Here is a 15,303-nt window from a genome sequence, read left to right as displayed (position 1 = left end):
GCAGGAATGGGTAGAACAAATTCGAAACATGCTTTCCTAAATTTTGCATTACAAATGTAAAAGGAAATCCAGACTATGATTGTTTCCAATTACTCTCACCCATTCCGTGGTATCTTTCCCTGTCTGGATGCTCACCTTAGACCCAGTTATTTTAGAGCACTATTGGCAAAGTTTAGAAAAACAATCACACACAATAATAGAGTTTAAAAATATAAAGTTTGTGGAAGGTTTTGTTCATGTTTCCTGCTTGATTTTTTTTTTTAGTGTATCAAAATTTCCTTTTCACCATTTTATGGAATTGTGACTATTACCTGAATGTTTCAACTTTCTGTTCTTTTATTCCCCTCTTGGTTAAAACAACACAGATCTCAATTCCAAAATTATTCCAGATATATGTAACTGTAAGAATTTGATCCCTCTACAGGTGGGGAAGCTTGGTTTTGTTTGTTTTTCCCTAACCCAGCATTATACTTTCTGTATCCCCTCTTACCTCCCTTTGGTGACTTTCTTTTCCCCCAGGTGATCAGATATCCGATGTTGGATCTTTTTTTCTTACTTTTTTTTTTTTTTAATGTGTGCTTTGCAGCCTACAGAGTGTTTTTTAAGTCAGCCTGAAGAAAAACAAGAGAGCACTGTAAAGGCAAAGAGGAGAAAGAAGGTATGAATGTCCTAGAGTGTGTTTGGGGACTGGGCAGTGGGTGTATGTGCTATTACAAGATTCAGAATTGTGATGAGGAGAAGTAATATGGTCATAATGTTGCAGCCTCTTTTAGAGAAGAATAGAAATTCCTACTTTTTTTACTTCACCCAAAATACCCATTCCCAGCCTGAACAGCGGCACTGTGTCTATACTCCACTCAACGGTTGTACATATTTACACCCCACTTGCAAGTGTTGCACACTGGGAAAATGTAACTGCATCAGAGAAGGGGCAGATTCTGCAGCAACTGAAATTCCACCTATTTCAGCAGTGTGGTCTGCCTCCAGCTGCTGTTACATCTTTTGAGCCAAGAACTGTCCTCGTTTGCTCTTCTCATAGCATAAGTATATAAATAAATACTCTGTATTGTCCCTCTGGCCATGCTCCATCCTCACCCTCAACAACAAACACACTCTGCAGTCTAGATGGAAATTATATGGCACCAGGAAAGTTAATTGTGTTTCAGGACACACTGTAAGTAGTTGGCTCCCTCAGAAGGCTGAGAGATGGCCTTTTTATATTATGTCAGGCCTCTTAATCATCCAGGGAATGGGAAGAAGGAAGAGTGGGATTTTGCTTTAAATGCAGCTCTGGCAGAAGTGACCACGGTACTTGTTCCACTGCTGCCAGAGCAAAAGCATCCCGCAACAGAGATTGGTGAACCAGACCTAACAAAAAGACCCCGTTCTCAGGCAAACAATAGGTGCTTAGTTACACCTTTGGTTTCAGTGGGGCTAGGTCACTAAGTTGACATACATAGCCTGTCAGAGAATCCATCATGAAATATTTATCAGGTTGATCTATGGGTTCCAAACAACATGCTCTCTCCAAAAATAAGGAAAGGGCGGGGGGGGACACCTTTACTTTTAAACATCTGGAATGAATTGGAAGACAAATAATAACACTTCCTGCATAAGGAGCATTTCTCCGCAGCTATCCTTGAAGGAAGAGAGTTTGCTCAGGTGTCCTTGCTCTTGCTCTTACAGAATTTCTTGTTAGTATCAGGCTTTTCCTCTCTAGAGTGCCATAATTTTCCTTAAGGAACCAAGTGGCCCAATGAATGACGTAGTAGTCCTGTGGAACAGCACCTTATGCTGAATTACCAAGTAAAATGAGCCTCATAGTTCTGTCTTGCTGTCTGCTAAATCAGAGGTTCCCAAATGTGAGTCACTTAAGATGCAGGTTGTGGGGCTGGGGCTGGAGAAGAGCATTTGTGATTGATAGGAAGAACAACAAAGAGGTTTGGTTGTGGGCCTCACGCAAAGGCTGTGTGTGCTACAGATGGCCTTTTGTCATTCTTTGGGAAGACAGTTGTTGCATGGCAGAAAAATACAACAGTGCCAAATGAGTGTGGATCTTGGGAAGGAATGATACAGATTCAAGCTCTGCAAAGATCTGCCAAACAGCTAGACGTCTACTGGAAAGTCTTCCAGGGTCTGCAGAGGGCTTTGCACCAGGCCAAAGATAGACGGAGAAGAAGGCATAAGCACTCCATCTCCACATATCCCATTGTCAAAGATTCAGTTGGGGTCTTGCAAGCACACAGCTGGCTTTTGGCAGAGGTGAAACAGGCAGTGGCGAAACAGGCAGTGGCCACAGTGGCAGATGGCTGGGAGAGGCAGCTGCCTACTTTGCCTTTGCTGTGGGGTGGGGTGGCTTCAGCAGCCCCCGTATGCCTCTCCCCTGCTCAGCCTTCTGCCCCGTATGCCGCCGTTACGGGAGCATTTGGGGTGTATTCAGCAAGAGGGAGAGACGGAGTGGTGGGAAATGAACGAGAAGGAGGGAGTGGGTGCTGGGATGAAGTGAGGGAAAGAAGGATGGAAGAAGATCTGTCCCCTACATTAAAATCCCTGCTATAGCTCTCCTCAAAATTTCCATTGATCTTTGCTGCCCTAGACCTTAGACTGCAGAACTTGCACTGAAGGTCCCCACCACCCCTCCAAAGCTTCCAAAATGCTTCCAAAAAGCCAAAAATGCTTCCAGGCCCACCTCATCTCTCTGAAATCTCACTTTGCCTCAGACATGCGTACCCTATAGCTCCATCCTAACCATGCTCTCCGGCTCCTTGTCACTTCTAGGCTTACGCTGCCATGCATCCTCATGACAGCAAGTTCGGTTTAGCTTGGGCAGCGGAGAAACCTTAAGCTGGCCTTTCACAAATGAATCACTTCTCAGTGAGGACAAGAGAGGCTTCACATTCTTGCCGTTCTCTCCAGGCTGCCTCTATCCTTGAAAATCTGCTCTTTTCTTAAATGCTGGCAGATCATTCAGATAACAGGAACCCTGGGCTATTCTACCCCCATGATCCATTTAATTATGGGGAAAAATACAGCAACACTTTCACTTCAGTGAAAGTTCAGACCTGTTATGAACTCAGGTCCAGGCTTTAAAACTTACGAGTTTGGTTTACAAAATTATACATTTTGGAAGAACAAAGCAGCTGCTGAACTCTTTCTGCTTGACTTCTGGTTTTGTGAGCTTTTAACTCATTTTCATCACACTTGCATGGTACTCTGTGAATATAGTTAACCATCTTTCCTTCCAAAGTAGATAGATAGTTACCCCATTTTAATCAAAATATAACTAAGACTTATATAACCACTTGATTCCTGTTGTTAATCTTTAAGAATAATAAATTTAAAAAAATATGAAAAAACCTGTATTTTCAAACTGATATTTAAGTGTAACAATAGCAAAACTTACAAAACCAGCTTTCAGTTATGTTTTTGTTACAGCAGCATTTCAGGTGAGCACAGAGGATTTCTTGTCTTTGGCTCACAGACCATCTCATCAAAGTATGTGAACTTGCATCTGAAGTCTGCATTGCCACTAAAGACAAAGGGAATCGTGTCCCATTGTAAGGTTTTTTTCTAATTAAGCTGTAATTAAGCCAATATAACTCTATAAAGTTACAGAGGAACATTTATTTACAGTGTTGTTAGCTAGTCAAAGAGCAGAAATTATAGAAATGCCATACTTACCCATTTTACTTGGTTTTTTAGAAAAAAATTTCTGATGTTCTGGAAAAATCTGCTCCAAAACCTGGTGTCCCTGCAGATCTACAAAACCTGCTTAGTCAACATTTTGCTGAAAACCGTTCAGTGATTGAAATAGAGGAATTAAAGCTATCAGGTAACTTATCCTGTATTTAATAGATAATAATTTTTTTTAAATGATACTGTTGAGTTCTTTTTCTGCAAAAGAAATAGGATTTTTGGGACAGGACTTGAGTTATACTTTTTATTAAAATATTTTCTCTTCCTGTATATTAATTTGCTGTTCAAGTAGAGATGTTAATTTCTTTGGAATAAATGTGAGGTTTCTTGGACGTATGGAAATGAAAAGAAATATTGTTTAAATGTGTCCTTTTATTGTAAAGTATTCATTTCGGGAGTTCACTTTTCTAATAGAAATTATATGATTCCTAATAATAGCTTCCAAGATGCTGACTGAGAGAGTGAAAATGTATTCTGTTTCTGGGATTATCTGGGTCGATCCAGATGCATAATAGGAGGGCTGACAGGAGCAGGCAAAGAAATAATGAGACATCATTCTGACATGGTTATGAGTTGTTTAACACAATGTTTTTTCAGAGAGTGGCATAAAATGAGATGGTAGTCTTGGTCCAAGTGAGAAGTGACCCAGTTTTAACCAAGATGAGGACCCTCTTGGTTTCGTGTGTTCAGTCTTCAGTTAAAAGCCAGTGATAGAAAAGGCAAAGCAGAACAGAGCAAGGTTAGCATCTGTCAGTTGGAGGCTGCATTAGAGATGAAGGCAACATTCATCTGCCTCTTACCCTTCTTACCCCTCAGGGACTTGGGGGTACTGGTGGATGAAAAGCTGGACATGAGCCGGCAATGTGTGCTCGCAGCCCAGAAGGCCAACTGTATCCTGGGCTGCATCCAAAGCAGCGTGGCCAGCAGGTCAAGGGAGGGGATTCCGCCCCTCTACTCCGCTCTGGTGAGACCCCACCAGGAGTCCTGCGTCCAGCTCTGGAGCCCTTGGCACAGGAAGGACATGGACCTGTTGGAGTGGGTCCAGAGGAGGGCCACAAAACTGATCAGAGGGCTGGAACAGCTCTCCTGTGAGGACATGCTGAGAGAGTTGGGGTTGTTCAGCCTGGAGAAGAGAAGACTCCAGGGAGATCTTACTGCAGCCTTTCAGTACTTAAAGGGGGCTTATAGGAAAGGTGGGGACAGACTTTTTAGCAGGGCCTGTAGCATTAGGATAAGGGGTAATGGTTTTAAACTAAAAGAGGGCGGATTTAGACTAGCTGTAAGGAAGAAGTGTTTCACAATGAGGGTGGTGAAACACTGGCACAGGTTGCCCAGAGAGGTGGTAGATTCCCCATCCCTGGAAACTTTCCCAAGTCAGGTTGGATGGGGCTCTGAGCAACCTGGTCTAGTTGAAGATGTCCCTGGTCATTGCAGGGGGGTTGGACTAGATGGATTTTAAAGGTCCCTTCCAACCCAAATTATTTTATGAATCTTACTCTGCAGATAAAGCAGCATTGTCATTTTATAGGCACTGTCCATTATTTGTTGGTAGTGCTCAGGAAGATCAAATGGCATGGTAACTAACCTGCATACACCTTTGATATATCTTGAACTCTTAGTGACTTGTGGTTAATACAGGAGCCTTCTATCCCAGCAGTGGTTTCTCTCTTTTGATGTTTAAGCCTGTCCTCCTAGATAAATGTGCTTCTCCTTAACATCCATGATTCTAGGTTGACCCTTCTTTATTTCTATGGGGTGGGTTCAGCTTTCTTGATGAATCAAGAAAACCTGGAGATGTCCCACATAGATTGCTTTGAAAAACTTGTGTTAAGTATTTTTAGACTTTTAGGGGTTTTAGCAAATAATAAATTGCTTTGGGTTTTTTCTTATTAAAATAAGAGCCCTTTGGGTTAGTGAAGTGACCCATTTCCATATGGATTGGCTCTTGAGTTGGATGGAGATATGTTTTCTTCCTTATTGTGCTGGGACTTGAAGGCTTAGAGTGCCAAGAAGTTTGCAAACTTCTACAGCTGTCAAGTCATTCATGTCAAAGCACTGAGCAAATAACAAGCAACTGCTTGGAGTTGTGTGTTCTTGTTAACTGACACAGTGCAGAAGGTCAGGTTTGTAGTCACCATGGTCTCTTGCTGCAGTCTGGAGCTATGTGTTTCTTCCCCCCTTTCTGAAACTTTCATTTTAAATTGTTGTTAGTACTCCAGTGTTGCTGGACTGTTGGTGAAAAGTCAGTGGCTGAAGTTCATGTCCTTTAGAAAACACCTTTTGAATTGTTCAGTCATTAATGAGACGTAATGTATTCAGAAGGGCAAAACAACAGCAAAGATATTTTGCCACTGGGAGGAAAGGACTGTGGTGGGTGTGAGGAGCTCTCCTGTTAGCACCAAATGCTTATGGAAGAGCAGCCCCTGCCCTTCCCCACTAGTGTCAAGTGCATCTTTTAAACATGATTTTAAAGGTAAATCAGCTGCTGATCCTTCAGTTGTACACATTCATTCCCTTTGGAGCTCAAGTCCCAGTAAATGTCAATCGCTGGATTTAATAAAAGAGATCAGTGCAAAATAAAAGTTTTTAGCAAGACAACACCCATTAAATGGAAGGTATAGTAATGGAGGGTGGCTAAGCTCAAGAAACTACACAGGCAGGACTTCAGCCAGGCATCAGCTACAAACCAAGTCTGTTCCAATGGAAATCATGGATTGACGCTGCCAGCGTTAAGACAATGCTCCATCCATATGAACATGAATAACATCTGTAAGGAAACCTCCTTAATTTAATTAATATATATCAGCAAACATCTGATTCCATAGACGGGCAACCTGAGGTGCCTCATGCAGAATGACAATAAATATGTGGGTCCCCGAAGGCAGAGTTGTTAATGCTCTAGGGGAGTGTGTTGTTCCATCAGGCAAAGGACCCTTAACAATGACAGCAAGTTTTCAGACCATCAAATTTTAATCACCTTTTTAAGAACTTAGACTTTCTATATAGACAGTGGAGAAAGGACCTTCCAGAGAACTTGTTAGGACTTTGTCTTTCTTCATTGCCTCTGTAGGAAGATTAAAGTCGAATGGCATGTCTGCCACAGAGTGCTCTTAAGACTTACTAGTTAACATAGTGACCAGGTAAAAGGCAGTCGGGAAACGAAGTAAGAGGAAGGCATTAAAATGCAGTGCAGCTGCTATCATTAGGGTCAATACAGTTAGATAGATTACCACAATATGAAAGGTCAGAAAAAGGTACAAGCTTACTAACAGGTAGGTTATTGGTAGGTTTTTGCATTTACAGAGTATGAGTTGTTTGGGTGATCTACAAATGTATTCCATCATAGGTAGATTGGAGGAACAGTCTACCAGGTTGACTTTAAGGCTTTTGGCTAAGACTTTGATTGATTGTGGCAAAAAAATATGAAAACTTTTTTTAAAGTATCTGATCACACCTGTGCAGCCCTGTATTCAAGGTTTCATGGTGGGAGAAAAGAAAGGAATTGCAATTGAGTTGAGAGTTGTTACCTTTGTTGATTTATCCAATATAAACCTCTTATACATGAGGTGTACATTAATCTTGGTTTCACAAATGGTGATTTGTTGATCATGGATTTTAACACAGTTATGATTTCATCAATATAACTAGTGGTTATGCTGCAAACATATATGCTCCTTTTTCTATTAAAAATACATCAACAAACATACTTTTTCCTTTTTTCAGATTCCTGTTTTTTGCCAGCCAATGATCTCACACACAGTTTTTCTTCATACCTGAAGGAAAGTGAGTTAAAACATTGGATGAGATGAAAGTTGTATGAAAAACATTGTTAATGCAATATTATTGCAATTTTTATCTGCACCTCCAAATATTTTTAGTTATGAAATATTAATAGCTTAACAGGTTTTTTTCTTTTTCTTTTTTTCATGACAGGTCTTATTTTTCTGGCTCTTTTTTACGCTATCACTTTTTTTGTATCAAAATGTTCTAGGGTTTCTTTTAACTGCTTGGGATTATTTGTCAGTAATTTATTGTGGCTTCATAAGTAGCTGTGTGCATTATCTTACAGTAAAAAAACCTGCAGCTGTCTGCTGACATGAACCAAGAGAATTTTTATTCTCTATATATATTTATATAGAACTTCTGCTCTGGTAAAAGTTTCTTTTCAATTGGTTTAAACTGATACAAATTGCTATATGTAGCAAATAAATGAAGACAATGGGCTTGTCACCTTACAAACTGTTGATTTTTAATGCTTATCTAATGACACTTATGTCATATTTCTGTATTCTATTTGTTTGGGGCATTTTATTTTCCAATTTCTCAGCCATGACTAAATGTAAAAGTGCTGCCAGAGATCCAGACCTCATAGGAGTCAGCCTGTGTGTTCTTGCTGCTGGCTACTATTCATCATGTTCTCTTGTAATTTAAAATTGTGGCATGTAGTACTTTCTCTGTGTCTGTACATGGGCTTTTTCATTGCAGTCTGTCCTAAGTGGGCAAAACTCCGTAAAAACCACAAGGAGGAGAAGTCAGTCGTGATGCTTGTTATCTGCAGTTCTGCCCTTCGTTCCTTGGAACTCATCAAGTATGTCGATAGCAAATGTTATGTTGAGGTTGGCAGTCAGTCAGAGGTTTTGTCTTGGAACCACAGACACAAAGGCAAAACTGGGACACTGTCCTCTGCTAGCCAGCAAATTCACTGACTCAAACTGATGCAATATCCCTTGCTTCTTCAAACTGCGGGAGTGTGGTGTTTGGTTTTAGACTGAAGTAACACTTAGTACTTCAGTTGTATGGAAGTGCTATTTTTGTTAAAAACCAAAAAATAAATTGTAACCAATTTTGGGGAAACGTGCAACATGTTATGCTTGGGAATAGAGTAAACCCATAAAGCATCATGATCCACCACTAGAAATCGTGACTTTGCACCAAAGGCAATGAGGACAATGGCATCCCAGGGCCTCAGATGCCAACGTGTGCGTCTGGCCTAAGTGCCTCCAGGTCTGTGTCTGTGTTCTCAGCTGGCTCAGGCTGGCAAAACTACAGTACAGAGATGACAATTTACAGTGTTCCCTGTCCTCCTTTCTCCCTTCTTTATCCTCCTCCATCTCATTCCAGAAGTCTTGATGAATTTGATGAATTAATGTATACCTCACAGATTTCATGGTTGTCTTCTGTGCCTTGACCCCGTTTCCTGTGATCGTCTTGTCAGTACAACATGAGATGGAGAGTTGGGAAGTTTGATGGCATGCCACAGATAGAAGCACAGGCATGGCAGGTGTGCCTGTAGTGCTTAGCCTCTGTATGCAGATACTACCATTTGAGACTTAGGTGGTTTATATGTACACTTGTATATAAACCTTCAGTTTTGCACAAGAGAAATTTATATATTTGGTACACTACAAAATACATGCAGAGAAAGCCTGTCTTAAATGACCTTCAGTAAATACTGAATATGTTGTCTCCTGCTTGATTAATACAGAACATAGAGTTATTACTGTGTGCCAAAATGGAGTGTCAGAAAAACAAGACAGGTTTTCCTACAAAAGAGTTTTGGTTAACTTGAATTCGGGTAACGTCTGCAGTAAAGACTGTGGCAGCTCTAGTTTTCCCAGCGGCCACACTGCCAGAAGACTCTGTAAAATGTGGGTTGGTCCATACACAGATCTTTCCTTTTGTGCATGCACATGCATGTTCATTCATGCCTGTATCTCAGTGAGAGATTTTTGAATTCTAATTTGGTGGTTAGTCAGTATTGACCTAAGTTGGCTGTGAAAGCACAGGCTGTGACTATTAAGTATTATCTGAAAAGCTATCTAAACAATGTTGCCCCCTGCTGATATCTGCTATTGTGTTTGTCCAGTTGTTGATCACTGTTGATCAAGTAGCAAACAAGAATGTACATAGTGTTCAAAGTACAAGCAGGGGTCACTGGGGGACCGTGTGTCTTGAGCATATTGAGAAATGCCAGTTATTTTTGCTTTGCTCCTGTGTGGTCTTAATCCCAGCCTTGATGCTTGCATTTCCTTTCTCAATTTTTTTATTGCTAGGTCAATGACAGCATTTAAAGGAGACTGCAGAGTTCTCAAGTTGTTTGCAAAGCACATAAAGGTAAGAAAGCTGCAAGGGAATTTTGATAGAACAACTAAATAGCTAACCAGTGTTACATCGTTTTCTTTTTAAAGCATTTAGCAATAGTGCCTTTCATATAGTGTTTATATAATGTTCCTTCCTTTAGGTAATGCTTCCTTCCGTAACTCGTTGTTGCAGCTTGAGGAATCTAGCCAAACACCATCTCCAATAGCTCGGATGCAATCCTTTGCAGAATGTAGATTCTTATGCATGTGCTGTGTTTTAAAGGTGTTCCACACTCCTGTAAGGTGCTTATTGAAATGGCTTTTGCCTGTTTAAATAGAAGGGTCACACATGTAGGTTTGTAAGAAGCAAGCTGTACCAGCACCCTCCTATGCATTCTGCCAGTTGGATGCCTGAGTACCCAATATTCCTGTCTGCTGGAGAGCACACATTGTGGGGATATTGGAAGTAATGAGCAGACATTTGGCCTTTGATATACTGTCAAACACACAAATGTCACTTGCTTTATTTCACCCTTTTCCAGTGTATTCACCTTGAAGGAGTTTAGAGCTAATTCAACTTTGTCTGTTCTCCAGATATTTCCAGAAAATGTTTTTAAATGCTGAAGGAAGCATACTGTTCTCACCTCCAGAAATAGTTGGTGCGATAGCAGATTTTCGAAGTTGAAGTTGAAAATTTACTAAATCTCTAGAGAAGTGTGGTGCCCAGCTGTCTCTCATATTTCTTAAATTTTCTCCCAGATATATCAGTTTGACCGTTTGAAAGGTGCATAGCATTTGTTATTTTATGGTATTCTAGAAAGAGGTATTAGGTGATCTTGAATTGATTTCCAGCTCTTTGAGAAGAAATTCTAAAACAATCATGGTTTTACTGTGGTTTATCTTTCTGTCTTCAAATTAGATAAAAGAACAGATCAGTATGTTGGAGAAGGGCGTGTTCCACATTGGGGTTGGAACTCCTGGGAGAGTAAAAGCGCTAGTGGAGCAAGGTAGGAGAACAAGGAGGGTTTTCTCCGTAAGTATCTAACCATATGGTCTCATGAGAAGTGAGACTTCAATTGTTTTTGAAGCTTTTAAGTTGATGTGAGTCTGTGTATTTGGGTACTAAGCTGCACAGTTTTGTTTCTCCACTTCTACTGTGTCAGTCAAAATGAGGTCAAGATTCTAGTAGTTGATTTCTTTTATCACTTTAAGCTGGCATAAATCAGTATTACCAGAGAAAGGCAGAGGAGTACTCCCCGCCCGTCAGTCAGTGCCCACTTATTCCCCCTTCCTGTTTCTTGTGCTAGCCAAAGAGTCTGTGTGGCAGGTCAGTGAACTGATCCCAATCAGAACCAATACCAGTTAAAACAAAACCAGTGTGCACACAAAATCAGGTAATGAGCATGCAGAGGTGGGGTACTTCCTCTTTTGGCAGGAATACTGATTTATGCTGACTTGAAAGTGATTGCAAAACCATGATGTAAGGATTAAAGCTCCAGGAAACCAAACACTGCAAGTAAATCAAAAGGAAATAATGGCAGAAGTCACTGTATCATATGTCACTTTGAGTTCAGCGTAAACTTTTGTGAGGGGTGGACGAAAGATGTGCTTGCTGATTTGATTTTATTTCTGATTTGCTGTAACAAAATTAGTTATTCTGTATAAATCTCCTTTTCTCTTCCCAAATTTTGAGTACTTCTACTTACTCAATAGGCATTATGTACATAAAGAAAAACAAACAACAAAATGACAAGATGATAAGGTGATTCTTTCCATTCCTCTTTCTAAAGACTGCCTTGCTTTGATTGTGGTTCCTTGATCAGGGACTCGCTGTGGATTGGGACTGTACTGCTCCTTCCAAAAGGGTACAGGAGTAGCGTAATTTTGTGGCTTCCTGTGCCCTCCACCAACATTAGATAGTTACTGCTCGGCACATCAGCCGTGTTAGATAGAGGATAGACGCAGCCTATAGCAGGGACGCAAGGTGTATCATATTATCCTAAGGTCTAGTCCTTTTTTGACACTTGAGTGTTGCAGTGCCAGGTCACTGGACAATGGACACAAGTCAAAACTGCTATGAAAAATTGTAGGCAATGTGTAGAAGACTAGGGAGAAATAGGCAAACAGCTGGAGGGTGAGTTCAGAAAAGACCTTTTTCTTCTTTCACCATCATTTATTTGAAGGATAAAGGAATTCTTCAGCAGCACCACTGACTCACATTCACATAGCACCCAATCCTGTAAATTGCTAAATACTGTCAGTTCCCATTAACAGTTTTCAAGCTAGGGTCCTTGTAACTTAACAGCTCTTCATCATCTGTGGAAATTCAACTCCTGTGGTTTCATCAAGAGGAAGCTTGAGGAATTATTTTCTGGCAGGATGTTAGCTCTCGACAAGCCTGGCAACAGTAGTTGTTCTGCTTTTGTGTTTATCTTCGAAAAAGGCATGGGATTATGTGGTTAAGGGGGTTTGAAGTGTCACTGCTTTGGTTTTCCAGCCGGCAAATGTAGTACTTAAGCGTTCAAAGATTAGTTTCCTTGGGACCAGACAGCAAAAGATGTAAAAGCCAAAAATCATTTTGATAAGCATATGTCATATTATCTTGGTAATAAAATTTATGTTGCCTTTTTAGATGGCCTGTGCTTGAACTCCACCAAATATATGATCCTGGATTGGAACTGGAGAGATCAGAAACTAAGGAGAATGATGGATATCCCTGAGGTATTGCATAAGCACACATATATTTTATAGTCTGTGTATTTATTACTTTTGATTCTCGTGCCCAGATCTTGGTCAGTAAGGTTTTCTTTCTGTAAAACTGGCTTCAGTGGTCTAGAAACGCAAAGTCATCGCTATTTAACTGGTAAGTCTGTACTCTCAGGTCTCAAAATTGCCTCCTGAGGAAGATTTTTACTTTTTTGTTGCAAGTCACAGCTGTGACTTCTATGGTTTGCTATGAATTTCTCCTGTTTATGCTAGATGGTTGTTCTACCTGTTCCCAGGAAGTTCTCTCAGTAAGAGGACTTTGTGCAAAAGCTTCCTCAAAAACTAAACAAAACTTTGGAGAAGCATTTATTTGTCTCCATCTGAGAGTAAGATAACTTCTTGTAAGTAAATCTACAAACTATGTAGAGCCACCCATCATTTGTAGACTCCTTTTAAGATAATTCCCCATTCTTTTCAATTGTGTAATCTAGCTTTCACATTTATTGCTGTGACAAGATATGTTTACCATATGCTCTGGGGCATCAGCTGGTATCTAGCCAGCAGAAAGGGAAGGAGGCAGATTCTTCCATCAGTCATTGTTATAAAGCTCGCAGTTTTCTGCACAGTGTTTCCATTTTTTTGCACATTTAGAACAGGCTGATATGCAGAATCTCCAGGGAAAAAGGACTTTTTTGCACATAGACATTAAGCTGTTTCACAAGTGAAACAAATTATCAGTTGTTAATCCTTCTCTACATTTCTCTAAGTGTTTAATGTGCTGTATTTTACAGTCCCACATACACAAAGATACATGTCCCTAATAATCTTGGATAAAGCAGCCCGCAAAAAAAATACATTGCAGAAATGAAGTAGCAAAAAAGCCAGCTTTGCTTTTCGAGGCAAGGAGGCTCCCTCTTGTGGTAAATACATAAGGCTTTTTTGTATGGTGCTTGCGCTTACCTCTTAAGTTTTGGTTTTTTAAGAACAGAGAACACAAATTCACAGATACAGCAATACAAAAGGTGCTGGTTGCAGTGGGATGGATTTTTTTAAGTCAGCTGAATTAAATATACATACAGTAGACTATAGGTGATCCACCTCAAAAAATTGAAGATTATGTTGCTACTATTTGATTTTGGGCTATTGCAAACCTGAACTATCCCTTTCAGCTCCCTGTAGGTAGCATCACAGCATTTCTGCATGTCTGTGTAGGAATACAGGCCAAAAATCGTGACTCCAAATGTATTTCATTAAGGCAAAATCTTAAGGCTATCTTAACATCAAAATGTTAAGGCTTAGTTCAAGTTAAGAAAGAATGTTACACCTTCATATATAGTGTTAGCATAAGGAATAGATATTTATGTCTGACTACAGAATAGCGAATACGTGATTACAGAAAAGTCTTCAAACCTGCACTTCACTCAGGTAACACAACATCCAGCAAGGTTTTTGACATTTTGAGCAATATAAGCGGAATATGTTGCAGGTATTTATACTGCTGCAGACATCAGGCAGATTTCTGAAAGTTATTTGTAGGGAATGTCAGTAATAAAAGATAACCAAATCATGTTTTTGAGATAAGGCATCTTAACACAATAGAAACCAATGGGATGTTTTGGCAACTTGCAGACTTGACATATAGAATACAGTCTTAGTGAGCAGAGGATCTTACTTCCCTTGTATAAAAATTGTCAAGTACATGCTAAGAATAGTTATAAGTTTTCTCAAAGAAGAAAGAAATTACAGTACTGAAAACATAATTTAGAGAATTGGCAGTTTGATGTACTGATTTCTTTCATCCCATATTAGCTGTGGAGCAAAACTGTACCCTTAAAATTGGAAATGTGGCATGCTGACCCATTTTCAGTACAAACCTCAAATGCCAGTAATTTCTTTGCGTATTTAAGGTGCTGTATTGCTAAATTTCATCTTAATTACACCAGGAAGCAAGAACAGCTGGAAGCACGTGTCCACTCTACTTGCTGGTTTTGTACTCACCTGATATTAAGTGGAGAATCATGTACACAGTGGTATATTCTGATAAATACATGAATTTAAAAACACGTGAATCTTCCCACATGACAATCCTGTATCCCATCATATCCACATAATGGACAGTGCCCTGATCCAGTGCTCTTTCAGTTACCTCAACATCTGATTAGTTAATGCTATTGGATTTTTTTCTCTGTTTCTGTCTCTCCTGCTTCATTCATCCCAAACAGTGGAGAGAAGAAAATAAAAAGAAAGCTCACAAAGAACCCAGAGATGGGGTGAATTAATTTATCAGGCTCTGTCTTGGCACGCTGGAGTTACACCAAAGTGTAAAGGTTTAAATAAAAATTGATTGTATGCTTTCTGATCTGACCAAAGGACAAGCTTCCCACTTTGAAAGCTTTGTATGTACAGGTTGATGGCAATTGGGAGCTGTCTCATCTCCTCAAATTACTTGTTTATAAGATTCAAATGGAGTTTTTTCAACAAAACACAATATTGTATTGTCTGCAAACAATACAAACACTGAGCCTTGAGTAAGTTTGAAAATACAGAAAGTTTTAAGTTTCAGGCTTCATGAAAGTAAACAGGTTTGTAAGAAATGGAGTTGTGATAGAAAGACAACTGTTTTCACCTTCACATAGCACATCCACTGTGGAATAGAGACTTGTCAGACTTTCTCATGCCATTTATTCTTGTATGAAGTGGAGTCACAGAAGGATATAATACTGAGAGAAAACTTGCAAATAAGTTATTAGTAAGTGGGAAGAGGGAGCTATAAGGAGACTCTGGACTAACCATGATGATAGAGGATCTTGTGTTCCTGCTG

At 39.9% G+C, this 15,303-nt stretch overlaps 1 protein-coding gene across 1 annotated transcript in view; it reads left to right on the top strand.

Annotated features, from left to right (window-relative positions):
- Positions 1–15,303, top strand: part of CMSS1 (cms1 ribosomal small subunit homolog (yeast)) — a 33,078-nt gene that overhangs the window by 16,830 nt on the left and 945 nt on the right. The window contains exons 3-9 of the mRNA XM_010283241.1: positions 587–658; positions 3,703–3,832; positions 7,420–7,479; positions 8,182–8,284; positions 9,750–9,810; positions 10,696–10,783; positions 12,409–12,497. Coding sequence (XP_010281543.1) covers positions 587–658; positions 3,703–3,832; positions 7,420–7,479; positions 8,182–8,284; positions 9,750–9,810; positions 10,696–10,783; positions 12,409–12,497 — 603 coding nt within the window. The remainder of the gene's footprint in view (positions 1–586; positions 659–3,702; positions 3,833–7,419; positions 7,480–8,181; positions 8,285–9,749; positions 9,811–10,695; positions 10,784–12,408; positions 12,498–15,303) is intronic.

Source organism: Phaethon lepturus, unplaced genomic scaffold (genome assembly GCF_000687285.1).
Source record: "Phaethon lepturus isolate BGI_N335 unplaced genomic scaffold, ASM68728v1 scaffold12480, whole genome shotgun sequence".
Classification (NCBI taxonomy): Eukaryota; Metazoa; Chordata; class Aves; order Phaethontiformes; family Phaethontidae; genus Phaethon; species Phaethon lepturus.
Note: the sequence above shows the minus strand (reverse complement) of the source record. Positions and strands in the feature narration are given on the sequence as shown.